The 18,169-nt window shown below is 33.3% G+C and overlaps 2 protein-coding genes across 2 annotated transcripts in view; one reads left to right on the top strand and one right to left on the bottom strand.

The window, feature by feature from the left end:
- The window catches only part of LOC129221641 (adenosine receptor A2b-like), a 273,995-nt gene that overhangs the window by 104,485 nt on the left and 151,341 nt on the right, over positions 1-18,169 (bottom strand). The window lies entirely within an intron of this gene.
- On the top strand, positions 8,928-17,021 carry LOC129221643 (L-cystatin-like). Its single transcript, XM_054856170.1, has 3 exons — positions 8,928-9,176; positions 14,582-14,692; positions 16,791-17,021. Exons 1-3 carry the CDS (start codon positions 8,985-8,987, stop codon positions 16,896-16,898), a joined length of 411 nt encoding a protein of 136 aa, XP_054712145.1. The 5' UTR covers positions 8,928-8,984; the 3' UTR covers positions 16,899-17,021.

The following is an 18,169-nucleotide window of genomic DNA, read 5'->3' on the forward strand; positions in this document are numbered from 1 at the left end:
AGAGAATGCAAATGAATCCGATAAGGAAGGGTTCTGTTTGTATTTCTCCACAAAACACTGTGGATAATTGATGCATTTGTATTTTACTGGCAATTTTATTGTATCGTAAAGTGGCGCTACTTAGACCCGAAATTTCATACTTTTTGCGAGTTTTACACTAAATGCTTTGTTAAATCCATAATGTAAACAGATAACCTTGCTTTTTCAGACGTTCTGCAACCACCTAAAGCCTTTTTTAAACAACAATTTTTACTCTTTATATTTTTTTCTATTTTTAAAAATTGGATTCAAGTAGCCCCGCGCTGGGGGTACTTGGCCCCACTCAGCAAATCCATTAGAAAAAGCTGTAAATCAGGTGTTGATATCAAGAAAGACCAATGATTTTGAAAAATGAACTCAAAACGTACATTCTAGTGAGCAATCTATTTATATAAATTGCAAATTATTCATATAAATCAATATAAAATCAAGGTATACATAAAAACATATTTTTAGGAAAACATAATTTCTTAAATAGAAACATAATCTAACTACAGCAAAAACCAATTGAAATGCTCATTATTTAAACATTAGAAAGAATGAAAACCTTTCAATTTCATGGCTTGGGTGGATTTTTTTTTCGCTGATATTATTTAATACCTGCTCTTCCTAGCTACTAAATGCTACAGGATGCCCAGGCTTGTTTTAATTTCCTTTTTAGAGTTGATAAACTTAAGTCAAAATGGGCCACTCTCTAAGACATTTCTCCGGAATTATTTGAATCTGGACACAATTGTGATTTTTACTCGTAATAATCCGCATTATTTCCTACTTCAAAGGGTTCGCTTTTACTTTCGGACCTTTTTTATCCCCAGATTCGCAAAAAACGGGTATAAATGCTAACTAACCTCTTTATTTTAAAAGATTACAAACCTTACTTAACATAATTTAGTGATGAAATGTGGTTTGGGGCTTTTTGAACACTGGGTTCAAGTAGCCCCATTTTAAGGCAGCCAGTGCACTTTTACTACTTTATATTAGTTACTGAGTTAATTATATAGCTATAACCTTGAAACACTTATTTTATTAAGAAATAGAATGCAAACATAAAACTATCTTGACCTTAATGATATCAGATATTTCTATGAAATTACATGTGTGAAAGTTTGCAGCCACAAAAAACAGCTGTTTAGACAACATGCAATCATAACATCAATTAGAAAAAGGCGGGAATAGCAAACTTTGTTTCATGCTCCAGCTTCTACCTAGTTTTGCTACCTGTCATACAGAAAGTTTTTTTCAGTCTATACATTGAGTTATATTTGACCAGGACGGATTTTAAACACTTTTTTCCTCATGGGTTCAAATAGCCCCTGGAGGCTCAAGTAGTTCCACTTTATGGTACTGTAAATAAAAATCTGATGAGTAAGTTTTCTCACTGATAACTATTCTTTATCTTCTCATAGTTAGGTAGCCCTTGCGTTCCATGTCCTTTTAAAAAAAAAAAAATCTAACGAGTATTTTCATAGATATTAAAGAGTTCAGTCTCAAAATTTCAGAACATTCTGGGAAATTCTGAATCTCAATGGGGATTTAAATCTACTTGAAACTTAGAAAAATTAATACTTTTTACTCCAGTTTAGAAACAAGGGGAATTGGAACCTTTTTATTTATTTACTTATTTGCTTATTGTGGTATTGTGTGTTTGAAATGTTTCAATCGAATTTAAGCAGTTCAGTCAGACTACGATAGAGACGGTTTAAACTGACAGTGACGGAGTTCGATACATTTGTGCAGTCAATAAATTAACGGAATAAAATGAACGATAAATAAGATCATAACCTTCAAAAATGTTTCATTTTATTTACATTTGTATGCGCAGCATAAGTTCCAGGCAAGCAGAATCATTTTAATGTTTAAATACATATATGTCACACATATTCTGCAAATAAACTTAAAACATATAGACGATCACAAAAATATAATAATGAAAAATTAAAAAAATAAAGAAATATTAAAAAAAAAAAAAGGCCAAGCTGAAATAAAAACGCATATCTGCTAAAAACTTCAAACTGAACCAAACATTTTATTTACATTTCGCGAGGATTCAACATTTACATTGAAAGTTCGCCAACCTGTAACATGTCATGCATACACTGATACAATATTGATTTAAATTTTCGACAAATTATTGTTTCACCGAAAATCCCCTTGGACTGTAGGTATGACGTTTCTAAAAACTACACTGTTGAAAATTCAGGTTTAAGGTAAAAATGACTGCAAAATAGAGCGTTTGCAGTTCAGATTTTTTTTTTACAGTAAATTGTACAGGAAAAAGTAAGCGATTGCAGCGCCAATTTGTGCCCTACGTGACTAGTGGCGCGAAATATATATTTCTCCGTCCTCGCTCTCCTGTCACGTCCCAGACAGCGCAGGTTCGGAAACGAGTTGCTTGAATCTTGTTCTTTTTACCCAACGTGACTCGGCTGCAGCGTTGTCGTCTTTGCTACCGTAAAATATTACAGTAAAATAGGATTTTAAGGTAAAAAGTACTTTCAACGTGGATTCCAAAACTTTTTACCGTAAAATTTTCAACAGTGTAGCTCTTGAATATGACTTGGTACTTATCAGTAAAATAAATTAAAAAAAAAAAACAATTTTAAAAGAATTGAAACTTATTTTGTTGAAGACAATTGACCCCATGTTGAAGACAATTATTGGAAGCTTTCTATCATTTGAAAACAAATATTATAAGCATTCTAATTGTCACACATTGTTCGAACAAACTGTGATCTGGACAACAACAAACGATGCAGTGTTTCCTTTGTATAGAAAAAAAAAGCTTTATTTTATGTAAATTTATTGCTAGAAAATTAAAGTTAAACACTTAGGATTATTAAAAACTCATTTTTTTGCATTTTCCTTCGATTTGAGCTGTGATCAAGTTTTAAAATCTCTAGTTCATTGGGAAATTAGTATAAAAGGGTCAAAAGATTCCACCCGAACAGACATACAAAAGAACGTAGCAATAAAAACCCGTGGTAAAGTTGATAAAAGTAAAATTATCTTAACAAAACTTACTGAAAAAAAAAAGTATTATAAAGTTAAAAACAATAGAGTCACTTACATTTATGTGCATAACATGTAGGGGAGGTTGGCCCAAACGGGTAGGTCGCCCAAAGCGGGTAGGCCTTCGTATGCCCCACTATGGTGTGTAAGCGGCGATGCATACTTATGTCGTGTTTACCCGAAAAACCCGAGTTTTTATCCGTTCCAGAAAAGCAGTTGTGAAGCGGCATGGCTCAACCAAGCTTAAAGTTAAAAAATGATACATTACTTTAAAAAAAAGGGAAGTTTTGTAACTTTTTGTCGCAGACCAGCTTGTTATTTTTGATTGTCAATAATATTCTAACACCATCAACCTACAAATTACGATGACCATTTCCTTGGTTTCTTTTTTAAATTTAAGGTTATAATTATTGAAATGAAAAACGTGTCTTCGGGCAAAGCGGGTCGGGCAAAGCGGGTATTGGATTTAATCATATATTTATTTATAGTATCTTGACACATGTGCTGACTTAGATTTTCCATTTCAATAATATAAGTATAACTTGAAAAAGTTATTTTTTAGAATGGCAATAAATTATTCTACTAATTTCATCAGTTATTTATTTATGCTTTATAAACAAATGTTTTGACTTTAAATTGGATAAGTACATCTTTTTTTATCTATTTTTTTACAACGGCAGATTACAAGCCAATTATTTTAATCATTTATAACTTCATATTTGATAGGCAAATGTACCAAATTACTATTAGTTAATTTTTCCCGCTTTGAGCTCCCTGGTAAGGCAAAACGGGTTTTTCAAGAGTTTGTAATGTTTGATAATAAATAAATATTGGGTTAAAAATAATACAAAAATCACTTTTTATTTTGAAGTTCAAGAAACCTGTTAGGAAATAAAACTGAAACTGCTGCGATAAAAATCCAAAAACAACATTTTTTGAGCGTTCTTCGAAACCTACCCGCTTCGGGCCACCCTCCCCTACTTTATGCAAGAAGTGAATATAATGTTTCAATATTATGACGCAGATTATAAATCGAGAAATAGCTTAGGCATAAAGAACTAATGAACTAAGAAGAGTTCTCTGGTAGAACTTTTATTAAATATCTTAATGGAAGTTTTTGGAAAGAATTACGTATTTGCGGTTAAGAATTTAGTCGCACATTGTAAAAGTGATGTAAAAATGGTAAATGGTATGACATCTTATTGCTGAATGGTTTCACATTATTTACTAACACCACCTACCACATTTCGGTTCTAAATGTGTGTAACTTAATTAAAATTACAAAATCATAAATATCACAGTCAATTACTGAATGTGATACTATTTAGCAAAAAAAAAAAAAAAAAAAAAAAAAAAACATGTTTTTAAAAATATGGAGTTATATCACTGTTGCAATGAATAACACAATGGCTCTAAAAATAATGACCTAACGCTGTGACCCTTTTGTGACATTAGGCAGGAACTTAGGAATCAGAGGCTCTCCCCTTCGAAAATTTTCCGAAATTGAAGGGAACTTTAAACGCAATTTTTGGCTCCTCTTGTTTTCGTTAAGGGCAATTCATGACTTATGGAACTACTCTATACTTGAATTTGACACTATCAGAAATCAGAAGTGTCCCTCGGGCCCTATCTTGCGTTCCTAACAAACTTGTTCTATTTATCACAACAAATATACAACGAGTTAAAATAAGGAGTGCGTGAGAAAAAACGAGAAAAGACAGTTTGAGCGTTTTTAGTGTATAGTTTCGAAGAACGAAAATAACTATTTCAGAGATACTCATGTAAAATGAAGGCTTTAAATTTCATTTGTATTCTTCTTTGAAGGAGCTCATAAGCTTTCCAGGGGAGGGGGCTTAGCTCCCTTAACTTCGTTCACGATACAACCTTTTGAACTATATATCAGACACATAAATTAATTAATTATAAAATCCTATAGAAGGATTTTCCTACGTAACCCGCACTCGTTTTTAAAATTTCATACCATTTTCCTTTGTAAGACTTACAAAGAAAGTTTCTCTATTTTAAAAACAACTTGTCACGTCTTTGAAACTCCAGCCCATTGATCTCAGCAGAGTCAAAAAATTGGCAAGATTTCCAAAGTTACTAAAATATTCAGTCAGCCAACAAAATCCAATAACCTCGCACGTTCTTTTGAAACGTCCGTCAGTTTACAGTGTACTTCCTCTAATTAAAAGTCGACACCATTTTACAGTAACATTAGCTTCCTTCCAGGATGAAGGAGATGTAAATTAATTTCTCTGACGCTAGAGGCAGACGACTCCTGTATTATGTTAATTCCTATCGCTAGCTTGTTTAGAGAGAGCTTCCGACACGCAATACGGATATTGACTCGAATTAAGAGTATTGGCCTTCACTTAGGAATGTGGCTTCGGAGTTGTTGTTGATTTAAAAGAATTCAAGGACAGTTTATTAAAATCACACGGCTAAATAGCAATTTTTGATGATTTTTAAAAGTTGGAAAAAATTCTTAAACTGTGCTGCTGGAGCTGAATATTATTGTTTATTTTGCCCGATTTTGCATTAAACTTGCTCTAAAAATTTTGAGCTGAACAGCAGGTTTATGACTTTTAGTTCGCAGTATAAATCAATGAACTATATGAACATAATGCTGAAATACATCGCCAGCTCAGTCATTTCCAGCCGAGGACTGCAGTTTCGTGCTTATTAGCACTCATCAGCCCGGCATAGGAAAGTGACTGAGCTAGGAGATGGAAAACCTCTTAGCCCTGGCTAATGGGCGGTAATTTACTGAATATATGAACATAGTTAGAAAATTACAAGTATTTCGGTCAATTCCTAAAAAACTTTCCGCACGAATGTCTTTCACCACAAAATATATTAGAAAGTAAGGTAATGGCGCTTAGAGGGCAAAATCTCGCTCACCCAAGTAACTGTAAATAAAATACAGGGTGTCTGAAAAGCCCTTGACACATTTAAAAAAATCATAGAAAAGCAATAAATTGTCTTATGAATTTGCAGTTTGTCCCATAATACTTTACAAGTTCAAGAGTTTTTTTATGGCATCATAAAAAAATGTAATAATAAATATTTTGTTATAAATATTTAATAATAAATACTACTGCTGTTTAGATATTTTTCATATTTCTTTCTTTTTGCTCTTCATACACTGCTATACTATAACAATGTGTGAAGGGCACTTTCAATAACCTCAAAAATAGCTTACAAACAGTAACTTCAGAATTATTGAATGCTTAACTCTGCACAGCAATGTCAACCTTTTTTTTGTGTAAAATACAAAGTACGGAACGTATTTCGTTGCCTCACCAGGAGAGTGTAGGACTAAGTCTTTTATTACTACAATTTTTTTTATGATGTCATAAAAAAAAAATTCTTGAACTTGTAAAGTATTATGGGCCAAACTGCATATTCATACGACAATTTATTGCTTTTCTATGATTTTTTTAAAATGTGTCAAGGACTTTTCGGACACCCTGTAAAGTTAAAAACTCGTAATTTGTACCACCATATAGCTAATATCATTGCCATTTTATAGTATGGTATATAATTATTGACGAAGGAAAGTGTTTTTGTAACATTACGTAGTTCGTTGTTTTATTATAAAATTCTACAAAATCTAACTTGCAGGCAAGCATGCACTGTTAGTTTAAAATGTTAATTTATTCATCACGGCTATTAAATTTTATGCGTACAGTTGCATGTTAATGCTTTTCTTCATTTTTTTAAATTCTTTGTTACGCTAATTATAATACATTCAAGTTCAGCATGCCAATGAAGGGTAATGGCGCTCATGTAAGCTCATGAGTGTAAGACTCCAGCTTCGTTTTGCAGAGATGAAAACCAGCTCACATTGATGAGTATCAACTGTATGATGATCATAATGGTGATCTAGATGATTTGTTTCCAATCGAATGGGATAGGTAAATAGAATAAGCTGTTTTTGCGGAAAATTCGGAACTGGTAACGAGTCGTGATTTTGTTGCACTCAATATATTGTCCGCATGAAGTCTCATGTACTTTGATCCACTACATATGAGACTATTGTCATACTTAAATGCTATATCCAAATTGCATTACCACTCAATCAGTGGTGTAGTTAATTGAAGGTTTAAAAAATATCCGGAAACTTTTACGGTTGGGTGATTTCAAACTGTTCTAAAGACTTTGTAGCTATACTTCGATTTAAAAAAAAAAATTTTTTTTGTGTAAATTTCGACCAGTTATTTATGTTTTCCCTTATGTGTGTGTGTGAGCGGCATTCTCATACTTTTTCTACCAGTTGGAATGAACTTCAGATTTAAGTATTTGTATTATGTATTTCTGGTACACTTCTGCCGAAAACCTAACCTTTCCTACGGCAAAATGTTCGTCCTTGATATATCGACAATAGATTTGTGAATACAGATTGAGAGTAGTTCATGTTGACAGAGAAATTAAGCTTCAAAATATCATCCGTCAAAAATAGGCCTTTTTTCATGTACTTAAATGTTCAGTGAAGTACTGTTTTTGTAAAGAATTCAAATATTCTCTCGTACAGAAGTATAATATCATCTAGTCAGTAATATCTCATACTGATAATAACTATCCGTAATACGAGCAAGCAGTGCATACATGTTACATTCCACGAAAAAGCCGCTATTTCGACCCGCACGTGACAGTTCATGTATTTCATTAAAAAGTAGTAATTTTAAGATGTAATAAACTAACTAAACTTTTTATTTAAGAAATCACACGCACGTTTTCGATTACTTGAGTAATAAAATGTTGCTCATTGCCGTTTTAAGTTATTATTTTTTTTATTATTGAAGTATATGAGACGTTATGTGCGGGATTGAACTGCCATTTTACCGTGGAGATGCTCATTCGTACACTAACTTCGAATTTGAATTATATTTTTAAGCACAAACACATACACACAGAGACAGACAGACACACACACACACAAAAGAGTCTTTATAAATATGTGTTTAGTTTTAGTTCCATAGCAAAACAACACTCACAATATAAATATTTTTCCTACTTTTGATGTTAAAAAATAATTTTTTGTGTTATTTTTGTTTAAATATCCTTGGTGAATGCAAATGTTAACTTATGAATCGATAAAGCATTTCTTCATATAATTAAACCGAAAAAATAATAATAATGATAAATAAATAAATAAATAAAATAAATAAATAAAATAAAAAATAAAATAAATAAATTCTTTACAATAAATTTAGCAAAACACAAGAATAAAATTTCCTGTCCAAGATTCTTCGAATTATGTTTACTTTGATTCGGAATTTTCCCTCAATAGTAATTTGTAGATGAATAAAGTCAAACAGGCAGACCAATAAACAGCCAAACAGACAGACATGTAGGGCAACAAACATAGCGAAATTTTTTCACGCCTCAAAATTCCACTTCCAATTTCTTTACATTTAAGTATATTTATTGATTTGATTAGTTTAATTTTACCCGACTTATTTTTTTCATTAAGGGATATTATGGAGAGAAATTTAGTTTCTTTTAGTGTCTTAGATTTCCGTCAACTCTTTACAAGACAGTGCGGTAGATAAGGCCATTAACTTTTATTTTAACAATTTGAGAACATGCATATAAAGAAAAAAAAAGAAGAAAGGAACTCGTTTAGAGATAAAGGAAGGAAACAAGAAATATGAAAACGGAAGGAACTCTCGCAATAATTGAAAAGAAGCAAATCTCGTGAAAAAGCAACAGTCATCACACACGCATTATCTCTGCTCTACTGCGGACTCTGAAACACAGTATCTGTTCTGATTTACATAATCAGTGGAAAGGTACCGATAGAAACACCTGTTTTGGTTTCGCGTGAGAGGCAACAGGTGCCCCTTGAAGTATTTAAAAAAGAACTGTGTTCGCAATTTTCCCTACATTACCTCTGGTTGCTCTAGAACGGTAACAAGCCCAGTTGCATCATGTGGAAAGCTATTGTCTTGCTTGCCTTGGTGGCCTGTGCCACAGCCGGTCTCCTCGGAGGCTTTGAAGTCGTCGATGTCGATGATGAAGGTGTGGTAACTGCTGCCAGGCACGCCACCGTTGAATTGTCGAAGAAATTCTCCGGACCCTACCACCACAAGCTTACCAAAGTCCTGAAGGCTAAGAGACAAGTAAGTTGAAAAGTTTCGGTAATTCCCAACCTTACTTAAAGTAAAGCACTGGATCACAGAATAAAGTAGCAAGACGTCCGCCATCTTGGGGCTAAACGATACTTTCTTCTTATGTCTGCTATGGTGAAGTAGCGTGTTTTGTTTCTTGATTGTAGTTCATTATTAACTCCATGTTAATTCACAACCAAGAAGAATAACACGCTACTTCATTATAGCAGACATAGGAAAAAAAGCGACATTTAGCCCCAAGATGGTGGGAGTATGGTTATTTAAGCTTTTTCATTTATGGCTTTAATTTAACGATGTTATGTTGTTGTTGTGTCCTTAGTAAAGTAGCGATACATTCGCCATCTTGGGGCTAAACGATACTTTCTTCCTATGTCTGCTATGGTGAAGTAGCATGTTTCGCTTCTTGATTGTGTTTTTTATTAACTCCATCTTAATTCACAATTAAGAAGCAAAACACGCTATTCATTATAGCAGACATAGGAAGAAAGCGTTATTTAGCCCCAAGATGGCGGTCGCTCTTTATGCTTAGATATAGGGCTTTAACTTAACGATGTTATGTTGTTGTTATGCAACACAGCTGAGGGAAAGTAGGATGCCATTGCCTCACATGGAGGATGGACTTTTAATCAGACAGCAGAGCATTTTTTTATTTTCAAAGTACGAGACGCAAGAAATATTTACGTTACAAGGGAGATGAAATAACACCCCAGTATACTGGTGGGATTCGAGCCACAACTCAGATATATGAGGCAGTGAGAAGCAAAGGGATATAAGTGGAAAAATTAAAAATTTGGAGATAACCATTACAAATGGTAGGTGAACCTCTCCTCTGTCTTGGGGCAAGAGCTAGTGCTAGTAGTCCTGGTAGGTGCTGCTGTACAGCACGATTTTGAAAAAAAAAAAAAAATCAATGAAAGCCTACCTAGGAAGTTATCTTTATACGCGTTTTACTCAAAACTTGAAAATGTCCACTTATATCCCTTTGCTTCTCACTGCCTCATATGTGATAGTAATTCTCCTGCTCGACCACGGGGCTCTTGAAGGTGTTTTAACTTAATCTTTCAGAATTCCCAAATAAAGAAAAGTCATACCCCTTTACGCTAAATATAAAATAAGAAAATTTTGTTTAATAATTCAAGGAAAAAAAAAAGGCTTTGCAGTGGTGATAAACAAACGCCATTTGATTGACCGGAGAGTATAGAAGGTTAATAACTACTTATCCGTGTTACCTATCTATGCAGTTGGATAAAGAAGTTCTGTAAAAATAACTGTTCTTTAAGATGATTTTTGTTTTTTTCTTTTGACAAAAGGGATATTTTTTTTTTGAGGACGGAAGGAGGAAGAGATAATTGCTAAACTGTAAGATTTTATATGAACTAGGAGTTTGTAGTTAGAGATGAAGTGAAATCAAGACTTTTTTCCTGAAATGGCAAAATAGTAATATTAACGTTTTAGCTTTGAGTTCAATGTAGCGTATAATTTTGAACTGTTTGGAGATAAACATCAACGAAAGTTAATTGATGTATGATTTAAGCGCCGATGTTACATTACTGCCTGAAATTAAGCTAAAACATCAACAAAGCAGCAAATATATGAAGTGGAATTAATTAACGTATGAGTTATAATTTAAAATTTTAAGAGACACTTGATAACGCTCGTCAATAAAGAAAATGACAAGGAACTAAGTTCGAGTTATTTAAAATCTGAAGTAGGAAAAGATAACATTAAAAACGAGCTGATGTGTGCATCACATGACTTCCTTTTACACCAACTTAAAGTTATTTCCCCATTATTGGCAATTTTAATGTGATTCAATAGTTAACTCTCTAAATATCACCAACAATGACCAAATAGAAACCAGATTAAAATTGATAAAAAAAAAATATATTTTTTTAAATCGCCAAATTTGTCACCAAGTTGGCGACAAAACTTGGCCACCAAAAGACTGGCGATATATTGCCAGGTGTCCGCTAAATTATAACACCACTTTATTTTTCATCGAAATTAACAATGATTCCCCCCCAAAAAGGGGGAAAAGCCCCCTTTAGAAACACCCGATTGCAACCAAAAGGGGAGGCGCACAACTAGACTCCACTAGGCGTCTACGTACCAAATCTCAACTTTCTAGGACATACCGTTCTTGAGTTATGCTACATATATACGCATATCCGCACATACATACATACCTACATACGGACGTCACGAGAAAACTCGTTGTAATTTACTCGGGAATTGTCAAAATGGATATGTCGGGGGTCTATACGTTCTTAGGTACTTATTCCCGTGAGGTCGGGTTGAAAAAAAAAAAAAAAAAAAAACTCAACATTCATTCAGGGGTGAGCAAAACTGAAATTAAAGCCGATTTTTGAGTGAAAATTTTTTTCGCGAATACAATAGAACTTCTGCTAGGGTACCAGTAAATGGTAGTAAATTCAATCTTCGCTGATTTAAAAATTTATGCAATTTTCTTTTCAAACACTAGAATGAGTTATATTAATAACTGCATGTTTACTCTTTTAAGGAACGAAAGTCTTTTTATAAAACAGAAAAGTCTGTTTTATAACGATACAATGCATTACAAAATTGGTAATAAAAATTATTGGCAGGCATTGCAAAGGTTAAAGGACCTCTTTAGTCAATAAAAAGAAATAAAGAAGCGTGTAATAAAATTTAAGTATTCAGGTAATATTTTAAATTGCATTTAGTATTAAAATCCAGAATTTGTAGCAGCATTTCAAAAGGAAGAAAATAAAATTTTTAAAATCACCTGTTAGCAAGTTACAAAATAATTCTATCTAGTGCAGTACTTTAGGTGGAGCTTCGAGTGGGTAATTGCTAGAGCACAAAAAAACGTTTGGACAACCAGTCTTTAGACTCCATTTTAGGTTATTCTTAAATTTAGAATGGGGTCATTTCCAAAATTTTAAAAGTATTTTTTTCTGAAAGAGCATGCTTAAAAACATAGGATCTGACCATTTTTTAAATAATTTATTTAAGTTTAATATTAGAAAAAATTCTTAAATCAGTGCGTTTCATTGTTTACGCTTCTGTCGTGTGACATCACAAATGATGAAATGCCATTCAGTGTTGCCATCCACAGAGCAAAATATATTCAATTCGCATCTTTACTCACGTGTATTGGCAACGATAGGGTTGATAGCAAGCGTAGAGCGCAATATTTAATTAGCTTCTTGATTATGATAACGTGGAAACGTGGTAGAAAAAGGCGCGAAATTGCATCATTTGTGACGTCATAAAGACCATGCCTTGTTTTCAAAATTGGACATTTAAAAAAATTAATTAAAAAATAACTGTTGGGAAAATGAAAGTATTTTCTGGGTCTATGTAATTTTTTTTTACTCATTCAGTGACTAAAAGTTGTACTTTTTATTGAAGGAAACAACCCCATTACTTGGGTAAAAATTTTAATGCTCCGGATTAACTATCTCCACGTAATAGTAGCTAACTCAGTCTAATCGCAGAATAGTTTTTATTGATAAATGTGCTATGATCCCTTGTGAATTTAATCAGAGGTGTCCATTTCTTTCAAGGGAGATTGTGTAGCGCCTCAAATGACTCCCCCAAGAGCCCTCTCCCTCCAAATGAGATTAAAAGACCTGTCAAAGTACTCCCCCATCCCTCCAAAAAAAATCAATGCTATGCCATATGGACCCCCTTGTCACACTGCTGATTTAATTCTGCTCTGTATTTTTCTTTATGAAGTATTTTTAAAAATTCAATAATGTATTCATTATTAATTTTTTTTGGAACATTATTTAATGTATGATAAAAATTTATCCTAGTAGCACTTTTTGAAAAATATATTGTTCTATCTTCAGTAAGTTACCGCCCTATAGCAAAGGCTAAGGCAGAAATACATCAAATCCACCGCCAGCTCAGTTATTCCATCCGAGGACTGCGGTTTCGTGCTTATTAGCACTCATCAGCCCGGAATAGGAAGTGCTAATATGCACGAAACTGCAGTTCACGGATGAAATGACTGAGCTGTCGGTGTATTTTATGTGTATTGTTCTATCGTAAAGAAAGAGTGCGGATTTTTATTTGAATTACAATGGGGGGCTCTGCCCCCTGCTCGTTACGCTCACCAACCCCCGAAGATTGCTTCTCAGTCTCATTTGATTCGCAAAAATTTAAATCGTCAATTAGAAAGAAACAGATTGAAAACGCATTATGATCTCCCTTCTGGAGCAAAGAGCTCCCCTTCCCCGGGTTTCAAAATAACTTGTACGAACTTGAAGAACCGTAAGGGCTAAGGGGCTCCTGAGCATTGGAAAATTGTAGTTTTGTATGTTTGAAAAGACGCTTTCATATTCGTAGTCCCTAGTAATATATTTGCTCTTTATCTCGATGCTTGAATTAAGTTGAGCCTAAGATTTTCCGTTAAAATCGAAACCCTCGAAGTTTATGAATAAGAAAGAAGAAACATGCGAATCGTAAAGGCGCAACTATGGTACGCTAAATAAAACATCAATAATTTTAATGGATGTGAGATTATTCGAACTTGATTTTTAACGGCCTGTAACTTTTTTGCTTTGGAGACAGAATCTTAGTTTTTCGACCATAGGTCGAGTTAAATCTGGAGTTAAAAAATCCGCTCTTTCCACTGGAGTCAAAAAGAAAACTGTGCGACAATTCCTTCGCTTTTTACCGATAGATTTAATGAAGAAAGTAGTGCTTAAATTTTAGCTAAGCCTAGAAAAGTTCGAGCTAAAAACGCAAATAACTCCCGTGGTATTTAAGTTAAAACATTGAAATAAATTGCGTAGAACGCGGAAAATTCTACCCTTTCTAACGATATAAATATTATTAATATGTGCAAGTAATTTTTCACCCCTTTAGTAGGCAATTTACGCGATTTTTGAGCTTAAAAAATGAATTGCAAAAAAAAAAAAAAAAAACTAATTCGAATTTAAAAAAAATAAAACCTTAGGTTCACACCCCCGGGACTCGAAGTAATTTTGTACAAAATTTCAAGGTCGTAAGTGCTATGCGGTCTCCTGGACGCAGGTCCGCCACGGACTTCCTTCCAGAATTCCTTAGAAACCTTACTTTTATTTACTATAAAGAAATTATCTGCTGAAAATTGCGCAATTCACATATTGTTCAAAGATCTTGCTTCCAAAACACATTTGTGTTAAACAGAGCTTCACTAAGCAGAGTGCAGAAGTAAAGAATGCGTCAGGAACATTAAGTAAGATATAATGCAAAACCCCATTTTTATATTTCCATGCGTAGTTTTACCGACACGACAGATGTTTAAACATAATAAAAGAAAGTTTTCCTTCATTGAAATCCCGTAATACAAAGTAGTACCTAGTGGTTATGTTTTCTGAAATATTTTAATTAAGAAAGAGTAAAACATTTCTATTTTTCAGGTTGTTGCTGGTCTGAACTACCAAATGGACATCATTGTTGGCAAAACCGAATGCAAGAAAGAGGAAGTCAACGCCAACGAAGTCGATGACTGTGAATACCAAGAGGGCATCGTAAGTGCTTCTCTTACTTGAAATATTTCTGGTCATTATTGGAAATATCCTTTAAATTGTACCTGCACATTAAATTTCTAGAGTAAAAAATGCTCTACAGGAAAAAGCTTTTTTTTCCCCAAGCACATTGCAATGTTTTCATCTCCCCTTGATGTTTTGAGTCTTCGATAAATGTGTGTAAAGAAGAAAACTTAAAATAATTTCTCAGGATCATAAGTAAACTAAAACTTTTGTGTAATAAAATTTATCCTCTAGTTCTAACTTTTCTACAGAAATTTTCCAGCAATGAAAGTACAGGACATAAAATTTATATTTATTATGTTTAAGGCAATTGCATTTTTATTAAATATGAAAGAATACATTTTCCAATGAAAATAAATTTAGAATTTAAACAGGGGTGTGTATACTTTTCATTACTTTGGTTTCCACAAAATAATAAAGGAAAAACTTTAAAATTAATAAGTTCTAATTTAACAAAAAATATTTTACGGCAGAAAGTCTTATAATTTCGCTTATTTATAAAAATTTGCCGAGAAAATATTTTCGTTATTGTTTTGTAATTTTAAAGGACACATCAGTAAAAATTTTCATATTTTACTATTTGTACTCACATATTCGGCTCCGTGTTAAGTTGTAATTTATAACGATAAACTTCTTTGTCAATAAATAAATATAATAACTTGACGTAGATTTTGTTGGAGAATTTCAATTATTTAAATGTAACTTCGTAAACCCTTAAGAATTTATCGTTATTACTTCAAACAACCTTATGGTGATTTAACCATTTAAGGGGGGGGGACGCGATACACCAGGTTTTAATACCCATTCTGAAATTCGAATCTAAATCCAGTGTAACTTTTCCCTTTATTGAACATAAACTACTAGTTCAAAGGAAAACACATCAAAAGTCGAGGTTACTTTGCTATAAAACAGTGCTTAAATTTCTCATCGAAGTTTACAAGCAAAAACAAAGAAGAAACAAGCGCTACAAATAGAGGACCAATTTTATTTTCATTGGTTTTGTGACTGGACGACTCATAATGAACTCTACAAAACTTTCTCTTAAGTACGTAATTAAATATTGATACTTTACTTTGCTGAGTTCATTTTAACTATTATTTGCGTCTGATGCACTAATGTATGAGTACTTAAACTACCTGTCATGACTTAAGGACATTTTCCTTGTAATTATTAATTTGAATGAAAATTTCAAACTACCTCTTAGTCATCAACATATTTCGTATTTACGTATATTTGCAAAAGAGTAAATGCTTCGTGTTATCATTCGTAACTCTGTAACATCTTTGTGGTGGTAAATTTCAGGAAAGTAAATAGTTAGAGCAATTTGATATATTTCAGTCTCCTTGCTAAGAAATGGCATTTTCAGTGGAAATCGTACAGCAAATTTAGAGTAAATATTGGAATATGCGATGCTGTTTCGTTATAATATGACTTTGGTTCGATGCTGACTATCTTTTGCTTCAAAAAACAAAAAAAAGTTGTAAATGCTGGAGTTGAGATGTTCCTTGACTAGAAACAAAGTGCATCAATGAAAAGCGACCCAATTTTTTAAACTTCTATGTGTAAGCATCATCTAGTAAAGCTGTTCCCAACCTTTTTTCCCGTTGCAGTCAGTAAAATTTTTAGAAAAGAGTAAAAGAAAAAAGATAAAATTTTTTGCTTCGGGTTGCTCAAAAGCTCATAACAAAAAGCGAAAATATTTTTTTTTCTTCTTTTTTTTTTTGAAAAATAATTTTTACTATTCCTATAAAAAGCTTCAGAAAACAACTGAAGTAAACGTGTTAGATATCCACCATTAGAGTATTGATTATCTTCGCGAATCCCTTTTCTACACCTAGCAAACCCCTAGAGGTTTCCGAACTACCGGTTGGGAATCCGTGGTTCGCCAACCTCTAGGGGTTTGCTAAGTGTAGAAAATGAATCCGTATACATTTCAAGGTAACAAATAGTAAACATTACGATTATATGGGCACTGCTTTCCCTGTTGTTTCACATAAAGTGTATTTTTATGATTCATTCTTTTGTTTTAATCATTCTAAACGACTGAAACTTCAAAAATAATCTTATGTGTTTTTAGAGCACCTACAAGAAATGCACCGTCCTTGTCTACCGTGACCTTAAGGATCAACACAAATTGGTCAACTCCGGATGCATCTTGGCCTCCCACAAGGATCTTGAATACTAGACCTGTTGTTGGGGGAGTGTCCCGTGAACGTCAATCAGGAAACGTGTCCCACACCTGACATTGTATATATCTTGTACATGTTTGTATGAAGTTCCTGGTCCATCAATAAACATATATGCAATAGGTGTGAGTTGCTCATTTCAGTTCACTATCCGAATCAACTGGACCGGACCCCATTCAAATAATCGAAAATTCGGATATTTGGATTTTTTTAAATTAAATTTTTATTTCTATTTTAATCAAAAGAAGTATGTATGCTGAAAATGGGAGCAAAAAATATGTTTAAAGAAATTGAGCTTTTAATTAATCAAATAGAAAAAGGTAGCACTTTTCATGCTAAGTATAGTTATAAGTACTGTGCATAACAGTATGTATTATGGTACAGTGAATGAATGTCATTGCTTGCTGAACATCTTGGTCAAAGTAAGCAGTTTGACTACATTCATGGAGGGAGGATTAGCGCGCGTAAGACGCAATCATTATTTTGCAAATCGCAGTTCGTTTTTTTTTTCTGAAATTCTGAAAGCGATTCAGATACCCCACGATTTTTATAATTGGAGTTCTACTGCCTTTTATTATATACTAAAATTTTTTAAAACCAAACTCATTATTTACGCTTTCAATGTCACGAACATCACTGGAGGGAAGAGGGGGGGGGGAGTCAAAAATTGTTCATTCTGTATCACAAACACTAGCCGTGGATAACAAATACATTTTCATCCAAATGTTACGCACTGTAAAAACTGAAGTGTAATAATTCTCCGAGTATGGTGTTAAGCAACTCCAAAAATTGTGTAAATCAATGCATTATTTCAAGTCAACATCATATCTAGCTTACCCTTACAGTAAAAGTAGTTGTAACTGAAACCGAACATTGATATTGGTGAATTCTTTCACTAATGTCGCATGCGCAAACACAATTTTCGACTCAGTTAGCCCCAATTTTGGCGTAAGATTGGAAATTGGCCAGTGGCAACAAAACTTTAATCAGGCTCGAGCTCGTTGCAACGTCTTCAGCAAATAATCGTCGTGTGCACGGAATAGAAGTTTTCAAAAGGTATGTTAAATTTTATTTGTAATGAAATGTTAATTACTGTAAACCAAGGCTACTCTGCACCATTGTTGGCAAGATCTTTAGCCCATCCGAAAAATAAACTAATGAATATACTCTTTTATGAATGATCGTTACAACTTCAGCAGCCACTTTCAACATGGCTGCTTTACCGCTGGGTTTGCGGTGTATCAATTCATTATTAAATAACATGTGTGTG

The sequence above is a fragment of the Uloborus diversus genome, chromosome 4, assembly GCF_026930045.1.
Source record: "Uloborus diversus isolate 005 chromosome 4, Udiv.v.3.1, whole genome shotgun sequence".
In the NCBI taxonomy this organism is placed as follows: Eukaryota; Metazoa; Arthropoda; class Arachnida; order Araneae; family Uloboridae; genus Uloborus; species Uloborus diversus.

Coding starts and splice junctions, on each gene's coding strand:
- LOC129221643 (XM_054856170.1), top strand. CDS start 8,985: ATGTGGAAAGCTATTGTCTTGCTTGCCTTGGTGGCCTGTGCCACAGCC. Junction 9,177..14,581: donor TCCTGAAGGCTAAGAGACAA/GTAAGTTGAAAA, acceptor TCTATTTTTCAG/GTTGTTGCTGGTCTGAACTA. Junction 14,693..16,790: donor GTGAATACCAAGAGGGCATC/GTAAGTGCTTCT, acceptor ATGTGTTTTTAG/AGCACCTACAAGAAATGCAC.